This window comes from Calliphora vicina, chromosome 5 (assembly GCF_958450345.1).
Source record: "Calliphora vicina chromosome 5, idCalVici1.1, whole genome shotgun sequence".
In the NCBI taxonomy this organism is placed as follows: Eukaryota; Metazoa; Arthropoda; class Insecta; order Diptera; family Calliphoridae; genus Calliphora; species Calliphora vicina.
The window spans coordinates 50,432,559-50,448,773 of NC_088784.1; the positions used below are offsets into that span (position 1 = coordinate 50,432,559).

Sequence of the window (16,215 nt, forward strand, 5' to 3'; positions counted from 1 at the left end):
TTTTACGCTAAAAAACACCTCTTGAATATAAAAAACCTATTTTTTTGCTTTTTTTACCAAGATTTAAAAAGCATATTTTTGCTTATACTGATTTTTTCCAGCTTAAACGCTGGAACCTAATTTTTGGCTATTTTTACAAAAAATATAAAAAACATATTTTTGAATATTTTTGCTTATACTGATTTTTTCCAGTTTTAACGCTAAAAACACCTCTGGAACATAAAAAACCAAATTTTTGGCTATTTTCGCCAAAAATTTTAAAAGCATATTTTTTCATATTCTGATTTTTTAACAGTTCTAACTCAAAAGAAACCCTATTGACCATAAAAAACCTAATTTCTTACTCAGGATCATATATGGGCAATTCCATATCATCGCACGTGACATTTGTACGCCTATAGAGTGGAATAGATTTTGCAAAAATAGGAGTATCTGAAAAATAATTTGGTCTTTATGTTCCATTCAGAGGGTACTATATTTTAAAATAATAAAAAGTTCTTTCAAAATTTTGTTGTCCAAAATATTGATCGAAATAAGGGTATATCGTACGTGACATAAAACGAAACTCATTTTGAGGTACGTGTAGAAATATGCAAAAATATTCGAATTGTGAGAGGCGTTATGTTTTATTTTAATTTCTTACACAAAACGAAATATTTTTCCTTTACAATCGGTCATATTTAAATAAAAACCATCTTTGGGTGATTTTATAATAAATAAAATTTAATATCGTACGTGAGATACCGTACATGACAGATTTTTCTCTTATAATAAAACAATATATATTCTGTAAATATATGTATACAAGAACTAAAACAAAGTGAATAGAAAATATACATTCGGTTTCAATAAACAATTTGACAATAGCAAAAAAACAATCAGAGTCAAATCCATGTCATACTACAACTTAATTGGGAGCCTAGTTTTAGCAGCAATTTTAGCCTAAAACATTAAAAAATTAAATATAATGGCCCATAATCATAGTCAAACACTAAAGTCGGTTCTTTTTAAAAACAACTTTAAAATAAAAACCTGCTTTTTATTAATTTGCAACCATAGTCAAAATTAAAGTATGTTCTAAATTGAACCGACTTCAACTGGGTGCCATCGCAAATGTAGAAAATGTTTTCATACAATATACAACAAAAAACAGACAAGTGGCACCGCTGAACAGCTGACATACAAAATTAAAAAAAAAAAAATCCAAAAAACGTAAACAATAAAAGTAAAGAAAGAAAGTTGTTTGTTGTGGAAAAATGGAAAAGATAATACGATATTTTGGTACTAATTTTATTGATTACTGTAATGGCAAAATCTCTACCAATATCTTGTAACTTAAACATTTTTTACTTTGTGACGAACTTTTTTACTCGGCGAACGATCGGCAAGTACAGCAAGTACGGGTGAATTCCAAAATGTATGTATGCAATGCAACCTTAAAAAGTCGAGTGATTCTTAACGCAACCGTGTAAACTTTGATAATGTTTCATATCGCAAAATTTTAGTGTTTTTGAACTGTCAAATTTGACACCTCTGTATACTTTGTGACCAAACTTCAAGAGGTAGGGTGAATTCAAAATTGTATATATGCAATGCAACCTTAAAAAGTCGAGCGATTCTTATCGCAAAATGTATAGAAAAGTAAAAACAGGCAGTATGATAAGTTTTTTTTTTAATTTTAACTACGCGTTTATATGCTTTGTCTTGATAAAGATATGACTGCATTGCATACATACATTTTGGAATTCACCCGTACTTGCTGTACTACGTGAAGTTTGGCAAAAACAATTTAAATTTAATATTTTCTTTTTCTTAATAAGAAATGGAAATAAATGAAGCAAGTTTATAATATATTTTGTTATTTATTCACTTATGCATATTTTAAAATAGTTATTTATTAAAATTATAGAAATATATTCTTAAATCTGATATTAAATCTGTATTATTTTTTATTTGCATATACTTGAAGTACCACATGAAGAGAACATGAATTTTAAGGTACTTCTTTTTTTCTTGTTCACATTTCATGTGTTCTTATTTTTCGGTACTCTATTAACTTCGGCTACTTACTTGTTCGTATTTAATAAGCAAATATTATCTTCACTTTGTGTCGACAAAAGTCGTAAACTTGTTTTTGCCACCATTAAATATTATTTTTGTTATTTATTTTATGTTTAGTTTTAATCTATTTTATGTTTAGTTTAAATTTTATTTTATTTGTTTTATGTATTTGAATTTAACGTTTTATTAGTACACCATCTGTTGGTCAATAAGGTTGTCAATTTAATATTACTAAAATTAAAATTTAATATTTTCTTTTTCTTAATAAGAAATGGAAATAAATGAAGCAAGTTTATAATATATTTTGTTATTTATTCACTTATGCATATTTTAAAATAGTTATTTATTAAAATTATAGAAATATATTCTTAAATCTGATATTAAATCTGTATTATTTTTTATTTGCATATACTTGAAGTACCACATGAAGAGAACATGAATTTTAAGGTACTTCTTTTTTTCTTGTTCACATTTCATGTGTTCTTATTTTTCGGTACTCTATTAACTTCGGCTACTTACTTGTTCGTATTTAATAAGCAAATATTATCTTCACTTTGTGTCGACAAAAGTCGTAAACTTGTTTTTGCCACCATTAAATATTATTTTTGTTATTTATTTTATGTTTAGTTTTAATCTATTTTATGTTTAGTTTAAATTTTATTTTATTTGTTTTATGTATTTGAATTTAACGTTTTATTAGTACACCATCTGTTGGTCAATAAGGTTGTCAATTTAATATTACTACCATAAAATACAACAATGCATTAAGTAACAAAAGTATCGCCGTGAAAATAACAAAGTAATTATCGCCGTGAAAATAACAAAATAGTTTATCAAACTAAATTGGTTTCACTCAATTTGAAGAGAGTAACACAAAAATCCTCTCTTGCAGACTTTGTGCGGCCAAAAAAATGAGTGTTTTTTGCTTTGCAGAAGTGGAGCCAAGTTTATTTATGCTTAGTACATATAATTTGGCCCCGAGAAGATAACAAACTCTGGCCAACAAACTTTTTTGGTTTTACTCATTTTTAAGAGAGTAAATAAAAAATGCTCTCTGAGAATAATTTGAATTTTAAGTGCTGCCAAGTTTAAATACACGAATTTACTTTTTCAGCTGCGTCCAAGATGTATTAACGAGGTGGCAGCGTAACTACAACAATTACAACAATACAAGAACAATAGTCATTTTTGTTTGTGTAAAACCGTGTAAACTGTCAAAAAAAAAATTCACAAAAACGCACTTTTATAAATGAAAAAGTTTTTTTAACGCTTTTAAATATTTTATGCACATAAAGCGGTGATAAATACTAACTTTTTTAAATATAAAATAATCTTTTTAATCTTATTACAAATTTTAAAATGTTTGTAAACAAGTTTTTGACATTTCACAAGGCAAAACATGAGTAGAGCAAAAAATAGTCAGCTGGCGTTACGCTGCCACCTGGTTAAATATGCCTTGGCTGCGTCGTTTTTTGTTTTTTTTTTAATTTTGTATGCCAGCTGTTCAGCGTTGCCACTTGTCTGTTTTTTGTTGTATATTGTATGAAAACATTTTCTACATTTGCGGTTTCACCCAGTTAAAGTCGGTTCAGTTTAAAACATACTTTAATTTTGACTATGGTTGCAAATTAATAAAAAGCAGGTTTTTATTTTATAGTTGATTTTAAAAAGAACCGACTTTAGTGTTTGACTATGATTATGGGCCATTCAGTTTTGACAAAATTGTTTATGCTACAGACATGTCTCAAACTATTAAAATCTGTATTAATGTGCCCAAGAAAAAATATGTTTTAAAAAAAGTACCAAACTGTTTACCCGCATTTGGCCCAATATACACCTTGGCAAATAACACCCTGTTAGTTAATTTTTGTATGAATCCAGGAACCAATGTTAAAAAATTATCAAAATTGGCTAAATAATTTAAAATAAAATGTATTTCCCGATTTTATCCCCTTTTTGGTACCTTTTTTATCCCCATTGCGTGGTGAAATTTTATTCAAATAAATTTCTGTATCGTGGTGGGAGCTCATAATAAAATATGCCTATGTCAAATTATAGAAAAACATATTTTATGAAAAAGTACCAAAAATAAACACAATTTTTATCCCTTAAGGGTTCGAATTTCCAAAAAGTACCAAACTTGTATTTTTATTTTTTGATAAGTAAAGAATACGATTTATAATTTGTTTCTATGTTTATTGGTTTAAAAGATACATAGGGTGTCAAAAAAGTAGCAATATACAGTTTTTACCCGTTTTCTCCCCTAAAAGGTTCCAATTTCGAAAAAGTACGAAACACCTGTCAACTTATTTTTTAATTGGAGTAACATGCAATTTTAAGTTTTTTTGTATCTTAAAATATAAGGTTACCGAATTTACCCGTTGTTACCTATTTTTACTCCTCATCTGAGATAAAATCAATTTCGTTTGAAAAGGATTTAAATTGAGTTTTGTTAGATAAATTACAAAAAAGGTAAATAATTGATTTTCCAGAGCCCCACTCAAGGAAAACCAAAAATACCGCTTTCGTTTATTAACTATGTTGTTGAGCTTAACAACTTTGTTCAATGAACATCACTTTGCGATATTCGGGAATGTAGAATGTCAAAATACATGAAAAGGCACACAAAAATTACAATTTCCCCTATTTATTATAAAAAACGGGATTAGGAAAATCCCGGAATTTAAATATATGTTCTCAATTATTTTGTAAAGGGTTCCGATAACCCCGGCCACAAAGTGTACAGAGGCGTCTCGAGACAGAAAATAAAAAAGTTCTATCTTTGTTTAAATTTTCGTAACTGCTATGATAGCTATGACGAGGTTTTTTGTAGTGCTCGACAAGGAGATTCTATATATGTAATGGTTTTGAAATCGGAACACAGCCGAAGAAATAGAACCGTTTTAAAAATTTAACATACCCGAGGTGTCCTACTTTGGGGAACCCTGACCGCACCCCTGGTGGGCCCATGAGGTCAAAAGACTTAAACACAACAACACTTCTACTTTGCGCATGTCAAATTTCATTCAAATCGGACTAAGGGTTTAGAAGTTACAGATTTATTTCCCTGTTTTTTCTCATACCACTGTGCAGCGTGTCTACAAAAGGCATGAAATGATTTTAAAACATGATTTAAGGCTTCATGTTAAATTTTGAATATGTTAATGGGGTAGTCCCGTATTCATGTCAATGTTAAGATATTTAATTATTTTTTGATTGTCAGCGTAGCTAATTCTAAAAATCATGTGTGTTTTATTTCTTTGTGATTTTATGATGAAAATAGTGATGTCAGACGAAGTTTGTTGGCGAGGGGTTGAAGAGGTAGTTGTGTACTACATACTAACTTTACTGCACATTTTTTGATTCCCTTTCCCACTTTTCGCAATTTGCAAGTTGTTACTTCATATAATTATTCTAACATCAATGATTAAATGCTTTTGAAAATGTTTGTCTGCCTATTAATTTTGCGAGTTTAGGCAAGTTCAAAAGAAAATGAAAAAAATGTCTGCCTTTCGATGAGTGCATTGTAAAAAGGGAATACATATAAACTTGAAAGTCCAAAATTTAATGTGTAACCCCAGGTTCCATTGTGACACCTTATGTAAACAACAGGATTCATATTCTACATCCGTTGTTTCCAAATTGAACCAAACCTCATGTAAGCAAAGAATTTAACAGTAACGAGTACAAAAATGTCTAAAATTATTTTACGTGGAGACAGAGCTCAAGAAGTTTTTAATTGACGTTTAATACTTTAATCTGGCAGCACTAGTTCTATTAAACTAAGGTGAATTTAACATTTTAATAGCCTTAGTCCAAGGCGAATTTATACAAGGTGGAGTCAGTCAAACAGCTGATAATTTTTTTTTCGCTTTTTGGTTTTAACAGTTGTCAAAGCTTGTTTTTATATTTAAATATCTACATATTCTAATCGTATTAACAAACTATTTATTTTTTACATAAATAAGTAAAGCTCTCACTATACAATTATCTACACTACATTAAGTTTTAATACATATTTGTTTATTTTTTCATTTTTGTTTTTTGACATTTGTTAAGACCAATTGTTGTATTTGTAGAACTGATAGCACCTTGTATAAATTCGCCTTGCCTTAGTCATAATATTGTAAATAAATTTGTTGACAATATTATTTTTTATTATTACCATATTATATACAAAACAAAACTGCATATATACATAAAAATACATCAACTAATACTATTTCGAGTAAATATTTTGTTTTCTTTCCAATATAGTATAAAATTGATAATTTTAAATCTCTATAGTTTGGTGACGTCATATACTCCTGCGAAATGAAATCATTGAATTCAGATTGTTCTGGCAATAATAGCAACGCTGTTTCAGTGAAAGCTGAACCATTGGCTACTGCAAAGGAAAATGAGGAGTTACATTTTCCACCTCCAAATGCATCTTTAAATTCGAGCTGCAATATTAATAAACGTCCAATGTCTTTGGATTTGAAAAACACATCAAAAAAGCAACGTCTTGTAGCTCCGTCTCCACTTGTTATTGGATCCCCTGACACTCAAACTGTTAAACCACTTACAACTCCGGATTTGGAAAAAATACTTCACTTATTACCAACGCCACAACCTGGATTGATATATCAAGCAAAATCAGCAGCAGTTACTTCTGAGCAAGAGGCATTTGGAAAAGGATTTGAGGAGGCTTTGCATAGTCTTCGTAATAATGGCAGTAAGCCAAACCAAACAGATAGTAGCAATATTGTAGTAGGATTGGCGAACACAAGTACAGCAAATGTAGGAACTGGAATGAGTGGTGGGTCGTTCACATATACCAACTTAGGTAAGTCGATTTTTTTTATTAAAATTTCTGGAGGTCAATTATATCCTGACATAGAACTTCATTGTTATGTTCTAAATAAGGCCTTGATTGCTATTAGTGAGGCCAAATGAGACTCGATATTTACAAATGAGATCTTATATTTCTGTGAACTTTTGGCAAAACAACTTAAGTGGAATTTTCAAATTTTTCAGGAGGTCTCAAAAACTGTTGAATTTATCGATTTATTTTATTATTTGTTCTTGAAGAACTTTATTTGTCTCAAAGAATTATACAAAGGATAAATAATAAAATAATTATCGATAAATTCAACAGTTTTTGCGAATTAAGTTGTTTTGTCAAAAACAAATCAACAACAACTCCAAATAAGTTGATTTGTTTTTATATAGTTTGACTATTTATAGTTAATTTTGGTTTAAGTCATTACATTCTTTTATTAATAAATAAGAAGAACTTTCGTTTTTGTCAAAATACTTATATCTTATATATAAATAGGCCACACGTTTTTTTGTGGTACACTTTTAAATATGTTATTGTCCACCAATATTGATGAAACCTATATGGTTTAAAAGATTATTTTCTCTAGATGTGCACAATATAATTTTGTTTTAAAAAAATTCATTCCATAAAAATTTTAAAAAGCGTTTTAAATTTGCTTGAAAAACAACAACAACATGTTTATGCACATCTAAATACACGTGTATTTGTACACAAACGTGAAAAATATTGTTGCGTATACTCAAAGTAACTGTATAATTTTGTTATCAGTGGTCGAATTTTGACCACCAGGCGATCCTAGTATTTTTTAATCTATGAAATCTATACTTTTTTCATAGCGTGTTTCTTCATAGATGAAATACGTTTGGTACCACCAGGGTTTATTGTTGATAATTTTAAGGCATTTGTTTTAAATGAATTGTAAGCGTTTTAAAGGTATTTATAGACGGCAGTACTGAGTATTAACACTTCAAATTTAAAATATTATTGAAATCATACGGTATTTCAAGAAATCGTTTCGAAAAAACATAACAAATATTTAATTTCTTGGTTGATATTTTTCTGCAAACTTTATTTTTATTTTCTTGACATTTTTGTTTGCCTTATTTGTATTTATAAATACATACCCGTAACCATAGAGAATAGACATAGAGCGGAAACTCTCCTGTCAAAGACCTAACTCAGTTGTCAAAAACCTAAGTGGCGAGAATGTATTAGTAGAAAAAACTATGTGAAAACAAAAACAACAATCGTATGTGTGATTATTTTGAGTAATTTTTTTCTAGTTTCCGCTCTATGTTCTCTATGCTTGAGTTTTTGACAAATGTTAATACTCAGTATTGCCGTCTATAAATACCTTAAGTGGCATTTTGCAGCAGTGCTCCAAATAGGATATGTTAATATCGGTTTTAAAAAGATTTTTGTTTTTGTGATTTAATAGGCGTTTCCACTAAGAATATTTGTGAGCCGCAAAACAGCTGTTTGTCGTTTGAAACGACAATGTTCGACATCGTGGGCTAGGCTGTAAGTTTCATTAAAATTCCTTCATTGAGTTTAAAATCAGCGAATGCGCTTTTTAAAATATGCTAAGTAGTCAATCTTTTTTTACATTACACTAATAAATAAATTTACGAAAATTTTAACATGGACACAATATAAAAATTTTCATATTAAACATAAATATTTAATAGCACTAATGTTATTTTAAATATTTATTGTAAGAAATAAAAAATAAAATATTCGTCCGTTTAAAATTTTTTTCCTTAGTGGAATTTGAATCATATTTGGCTTAGGGCTTGATTCTGAATAAATGAAAAAAATAAATAAATCCTAAAAAATTACCAAATTATATTGAAATATGTATTGCAATTTTTGTGTTAGAGTTGAATGTGTGTATTAGATGTGATTTTTTATGGGTTCGGTTAGGATAAATTTATTATAATTTAGAAAGGTATTTAAAATAAATTTGAGTAAATAAGTACTAATGAAAAAATCAATTCTTCTTGAACAACTTTTTTTTTGTTGGGCTTAACAAAGACCATAAATCTCTAAAAGATTCCATTGTTTTGGAACATATTTCGTTAATATGGCGATTAAAAATCATTTTTTTATTCAAAACTACGCCGAGATATTTAGCTTCTTTTACTATATTTATGATATTGTTTCCAACAGCTAGGCAGTCTTTTAGGGGATTTACTAAATGGAAAAAAATATTGCTTGCGTGTTGTCAGGATGACTCCGACCAACAAATTTTGATAGAGGCGACAAAAAAAAAGACAAGTGTATCGGTGTTTTTAAAGTTTACATCTGAATTTCATTTGAGGGGGGGTTAAAGTTTCCCAACTCTGGCACATTCTTATTGTTAATCGTCATAAACAACCATGTGATCCTTACATTTTAGGTATAAAATGTGTTCAGCAAATTTATATAGAATGTTACGGAGAACATTTTTATAGAATATGTTAACCCTCTAAATGCTCTAGCCATGGGTCTGTTTTGTCCTTTTTTAAAAATAAGAGCAACAAACATCATTAAAACAGGGATTTAAGGGCTTAACATGTTCCCCAAAAATATTATCCGTGAAATTTTACTATAAGTCCCTGAATACACTAAAACGGAAAATTCAACCAGAAAGTCAGATATAAGACACAACAAAAGAGAGCTTATGGTTAATTTCGCATTTATTAAGAATTTTTTAAAAGAAGGACAAAAAAGACCCATGTCTTGAGGATTTAAGGCCCAACTATAATGTGCATAAGCTAGCTTAAGTTAATGTCAAAACCGAACGAAAAGACTGTCAAATGCTTAAGAACATCCGAAGAAACTTTTAGGTGGCCATAATATACTTATGTGCATTCAAAACAATTTAGCCCCATTTGCAAATTTATGTGCAACACGTAATTAAAAAAATACGTATTTCTTATCAGGGCAACCAAAAATATGCAATATCATATTTTTTGCTGTGCGTCGTATAAACATATGAGTTAGTATTTATCCGTTTCAGACAATTTTTAGAATTTTGGCATCGATTTTTTAGCGCATATTTTGCCCTTTACTGCCTATTTTAGCATATTTTGCGTTTTATAGCATATTTTTGCATATTTAACTCATAACTCATTTATTTGCCTTATATAATTTTATTGTTTGTATTGTAATTTTTCATTTCTATATTTTACTATTTTGTTAAGGTCCAATGATAATTGGCCTAAGTTACTTAAATAAAAAATAGAGTACCCATAATCGCTTATATTCACAAAATTTTCGTTGATTTATATTTTTCATATATTTCAATTAAATTAAAAATATACACACAAATATTAAAATTTAACAAATAGTAAAAATACATAAAAAAATTAAAAGAAAATTCCAAAACTGTATGTTATTATGCGCAACTTCTTAAAAAATTGTTGGATACATTTAAAAGAAGGAATTTTAGTCAGAGATTGAGACAGTTTGGGCATTAATAGTTTACCACTAATGTAAAATTAAACAAGTATTCAACAGACGTTCAGAATATTATTACAAAACAACTTGTAAAAAAAATTATTAAGAAATCGTTAAAAAAAGAATATACGTGGATATCGATAAACGATACAATGGATGAGAAAGGAAGAAACATAGGAAATGTCACGGTATTTTGAGTCCCAGTGATACAACTTGAACAAAAAGTTTTTTTAATTGCCGAAGTCTTAAATAGAACTAATCATTCCACTATTGTAAGGCTCTTTTATAATTCTATTTAAATTTTAGAAGCCGAATTCAGATGTTAATCCAGATACATGATGAATGCTCCAAAATCCTTTGCAATTTTTTACCAAAAAATTACACGCTATTCACAGAGTTTTTGAAACATTATTCAAATGATAAAAAAGCTTTTAAAGCTTCATATAGAATAGAAACATTTGGAGAAACTTATTGGGTACATCCTATAAACATTGGGACACATGCATTGAGAATGTAAAATATGATGCCACTAATTACTAAAAAAAGTTTGAAGTATTAAGCAGTTTAAAAGATGAGACAAATCAATTGATTATGATTGTCTAAGAAACTCGGAAATCTAAAACAAAGATTTAGTTAAAAAATGTTATAACTTAAGTAAACACATAGTAATTTATTACTAAATATAATAAAATTAATTGAATATAACTATTTTCATGTAGTGCCAAATTCCCTAAAATCGATATTTAATCCTATAATAACCAATTTTAATTTATGAGCTCAATATTTTATTTACTTCATATATATTTTTTTAATGAAATTTTGAAATCAAACAATAACCAACTATTTTTAAATGCATATTTTTTATATTTTAAGAGCATATTTTTCGTTTTTAAGTGCATATTTTATGCGCATAAAACATTTTTTTTGAGCATATTTTTGGTTGCCCTGCTTATTATTTTATGAAAATAAATTAATTTTCTTCATCCTTTTCATTTTTTCTTTATTTTCTTTGTATACAATAAACAAACTTACGGAATGTGCGACCAGCTTCGCTCTTTTCTTAAGCAAATAAAATTTGACGAAACTTGACGAAACTCTCTTTAGTACATTATAGTTTGTCACATACGTTTTATATGTATTCGAACAGTTGCTTATAGGGGGGTCAGACGGCATGTATTGCTTTTGTATTGGGACATGTATTCGATACATATGGAATTCCATGTGTATGTCAAAATTCACGTTATGCATACGATTCATAATTTCCACGTTCAAACGTACATATGTCATTGCATGTGACATAACCTCTATTAGTTTATATGTTTGTTGTTTTTAACAATATATTTATTTAAAACATTTTTAAATAACAATAAATATATTTAATGCAATGAAACTTATTTTGTTATGATTTTTCTTTACTCTTTCTTGTTTTGTTTTTTTTATTTTGCACTCACACAGTGTTGTATTTCAAAATACAACACTGTTATACACACGAAAATAGAACATGCTCTAATTGCAAAAAATGTCACGAGTAATACACATGTATTTTACATACACAAAGTTTCATATGGATCACACGGTATGTATATGTTTACATGTGGAAAAATGTCCCAATACATGGCACAAAACACAAGCAATACATGCCGTCTGACCCCCCTTTTAGCTGACTTAAACTAGTTTATGCATATTATAGTTGGGACTTTAGAGGGTTAACATATTCTACAAAAATGTTCTCCGTAACATTTTGCATAAATTTGCTGAATACATTTTATACCTAAAATGTTCTTTAAAATAAAATTCTTAATAAATGCGAAATTAGTCCTATGGCTTTTTTTAGAAAACCGGTTTTTCGGTTAACCGACATCGAAAAAAAACGGTTAACCGTCATATATGAGTAGAAAACATAAAATGTCCAATAAAGTATATACAGATTTAAAATTTGTAGTTTTTAGTAGTCAGGAATGGTTAATATTAAATAACTATGAATATACAAAAGTGCTAAGTCCATTTTATTTTGTAAAAATTTCAAAATTATTATATGTAGCACACGCCAGAATGACGTGTCGTAAACTGTTCAACGAGGCTAAGAGGTCGGGTAACTGGCCGGCATACAAGTCTTCATTGAATCACTTCAAGAACCTTACGAGGAATGCGAAAAGGAAAGCCTGGAGGGACTTCTGTAGCGGCGTGGAAGGATCCTCTGAGACTAACCGATTACGTAAAATCTTATCAACCTCTCCGGTTGTACCAAGCTATATTCAGAAACCCTGCGGTAGATGGACTCTGAATAGTAAGGAAACACTTGAGGTCCTTCTGGACACTCATTTCCCGGGATGCCTCCCAGTTGATGTTGAAACTGTGAATGGGGCTGCTGATTCTGTTGCTCCATGTGAAAACTCTGTTCCGGTGAACAGAGAAAGAATTCAATGGGCAATTAAGAGCTTCGACCCATTTAAATCCCCTGGGCCGGATGGCATTATTCCTGCTGATCTTCAAAAGAACGAAGAAATAGTTGTACCATGGCTCATTAGCATATACACAGCGTGTATTAGATGGACCTATATTCCCACGTGGTGGACGAGGTGTAGAGTAGTCTTCATTCCTAAAGGAGGTAAGGCGACTCATACTAAACCAAAGGACTATAGACCAATTAGTCTCGCATCCTTTTTGCTGAAAACCCTAGAAAGGGTGATTGATGTATACCTGAGAATGACCATTCCGACTGAACTCATCTCTAAATCCCAACATGCCTATACTAAGGGCAGATCTGTGGAAACAGCTCTACACTCGCTAGTTGGCTCCATTGAAGAGTCGCTATCACATAAGGAGTATTCACTTGTTGCCTTCCTTGATATTGAAGGAGCTTTTAATAATGACAGACCCGACGCCATCCTATCTGCGATGGAGGAACTTGGGATTGATATTTGTATACGCCGGTTAGTCGGAAAGATACTCGGCTACAGAGTCATATGTGCTACCCTAGGTGGTACAAGTGTTTCAAAAGTGGCCAATCGCGGAACCCCACAGGGTGGTGTATTATCTCCACTTCTGTGGAACCTGGCTATGAATACCCTGTTGGTCAGGATGGACAACAGAAGGATTAAAACAGTCGCGTACGCTGACGATGTAGCAGTTTTTATATCCGGTAAATTTCTGGATACAATATCTAGTTGTATGGAATCAGCATTAAGTACACTGAGTGAGTGGAGTATATCGAGTGGACTTAGTGTGAACCCCCAAAAAACGGAACTGGTTCTCTTCACTAGGAGGTATAAGATCGTTGACTTTAGACCACCTAGACTGAATGGAATCAGTCTTGAAATTAGGGATAATGCAAAATATCTTGGCATCATTCTAGATAAGAGATTGTCCTGGAATATGAATATTCAGAACAGGATTAACAAGGCCTACGTGGCCATCTACTCCTGCAAAAAGGCAATTGGTACTAACTGGGGCATTATGCCGAAAGGTATCAATTGGATCTTCAAAGCAGTCGTCAAACCCATCTTGTTCTATGGAGTATTGGTGTTGTGGCAGGCATTGGATAATGCTACTCACCGGAAAGCCGTTGAACGAGTTCTAAGGACTATTGCGATACTGATTACAGGCGCTATAAGGTCTACTTCCTCTAAGGCACTTTTTACTATTCTAAACTGGCTACCAGTGGATTTGATGGTGATACAAATGGCTCTCAACTCTGCTGTGAGACTAAATGCGGGTGGTTCGTGGTCTGGTAAGGATCTTGGACACTCTAGGATACTGAATTACTATGGGTTTATACATGGTAATGTCGATTACTGCATCGCAAAACCTTTTTTCGATAGGCATTTCCATATTATGATCCCGAATAGGGATTTATGGCAGCGCGGACTCTTCCCTCCTGCTGATGTCATACGGATATATACGGATGGCTCTAATAGGGGTAATAGGGTCGGTGGAGGTTTCTATATTGAAAACTTTGGGATAAAATCCTACTTTAGGCTACCTAACTTCTGTACTGCTCTTCAGGCGGAAATTACTGCCATTAAACGCGCATCCAACTGGCTGAGGTATTATCGAATATCTGGTGATATATGTATATTTACTGACAGCAAGGCTGCCGTTAACGGAATAGCGGGTGTCTTTACGACATCTAGGTTAACCGAGGAATGCCGGGTATCTCTAAATGAGATAGCGAGACATTCTAGGATAACGCTTATATGGGTCCCTGGACACGATGGAAATCAGGGTAATTGTATAGCAGATGATCTGGCCAAAAGGGGTGCGATGTTGAGTGAGGAGGCGATCGACCCCTTTTCGGGTATTTCCCTTGTTAAATGCAAGATGGCTGTTCAGCAGAAACTGTATGAGACTGCACAAAACAGGTGGACTAATGAACCTTCCTGTGCTACAGCGAGGTCGACTTGGCCCGTATATGATGCCAACAGGACGAATCTACTTGTAGAATACCGTCGTGAGCAAATAAGGCTAATTGTCTCCTTTATTACAGGGCACTGTTTAATCTTCTAGCATGTGTTCTAGCACATGCTAGAAGATTGGGCCTACGGTACAATGATTACTGTAGAAGCTGTCATAATGAAGAAGAGGAGGAGACTGTATATCACCTTTTCTGCCAATGCCCGGCTCTTACAAACCTGAGGGAACGCATCCTTGGATTTCCATTCCTATCATGCTTGGACGAGCTATCGAGGATGAATCTTAGACGAATCTACTCCTTCATCCGGGAATCTGGTTTAATTTGGAGGCAACGGAGGTATTATAAATACCCTGTTGTCAACCCCTTGGGTATCACAATGGGATCAGATTTAAATGGACCCAAGTGAGCTGCTTGAGGAGCAGCAGCCCATGGAACCTAACCTAACCTATATCAGCCAAATGGAATTGAGTATAAATATGTAACTAACTATATAATACTTGTTTTAATTATTGGTTTATTCATTAAATTTCAACCAAAAAATATAAATCAATTTTTTAATTAAATATTTGATAATTTTGAAATTTATCGACTTTCTGATATGAAACAGAAAATGTTACAAGTCTCAAAAAAGGACCTATAAGATGCTAACGCACTTCTTCTTAGCTGTGCTTATTTGTCATATAAATCATACCAAATATGTAAGTAATAAAACTTCATTATCAGATTTCATAAATATTACAAATCCAGGATTTTAAAAAGTTGGAATATTTCTGAAAAGGACTTTGTACACTAAGCTAACGGAATGATGAATAAAATAAAATTTTAAGAACAAAACCCAATAATGAAGTCAAACTGATTGAAGAAGGTATGTACATCAAATTCAACTTAAAGTTTGGTAAAATCATCACTAAGTTTATAATGAATTATTATTAAGATTTAGCTTAACTTCTAGAATTATGCGGAATTTAATTTTTAATAGTTTCATAATGTGCAATTTATTCTGAAAAAGTTTTAAGTAAACTCATCGTCCTCTACTATTTAGAATCATTGTCATTCTTAAAAATATCAATCTAAATAGGTTTGTATTGTAAATCAGCAGTTTAGGTTTCGAATCAAAACAATAATGTGTGTACAATAAATATAAAAAATACACAAAACCAGGGCACACTTAGAAAGGTGACTGCATCACTACAACAATACAAAAACAACAGGTACTTTGTTTTTGTTAAAAAGTAGGTGAACTGTCAAAGTTGCCTGTTGTTGTTTTTGCTTTTGGGTTTGTTTTATTTTTCGCCACAACAACCACAAGTGAATTGACAATTCAAACTAAATAAAAAATAATCAGCTGTTTCATCGCAGTCACCTTTCTAAGTGTGCCCTGCACAAAACCATGAGATTTCTTAATTTTAGACCTAAATTTTAAAAACCGGTTAACCGAGTGATATAAAGCGTATAAACGGTTAACCGAAAATCA

General features: G+C 31.1%; 1 protein-coding gene across 1 annotated transcript in view; it reads left to right on the forward strand.

Annotated features, from left to right (window-relative positions):
- Nucleotides 1-6,160: 6,160 nt before the first annotated feature.
- Nucleotides 6,161-16,215, forward strand: part of Jra (Jun-related antigen) — a 55,627-nt gene continuing 45,572 nt past the window's right edge. Inside the window, exons 1-2 of the mRNA XM_065512219.1 lie at nucleotides 6,161-6,289; nucleotides 6,349-6,889. Coding sequence (XP_065368291.1) covers nucleotides 6,376-6,889 — 514 coding nt within the window. The 5' untranslated portion in view covers nucleotides 6,161-6,289; nucleotides 6,349-6,375. The remainder of the gene's footprint in view (nucleotides 6,290-6,348; nucleotides 6,890-16,215) is intronic.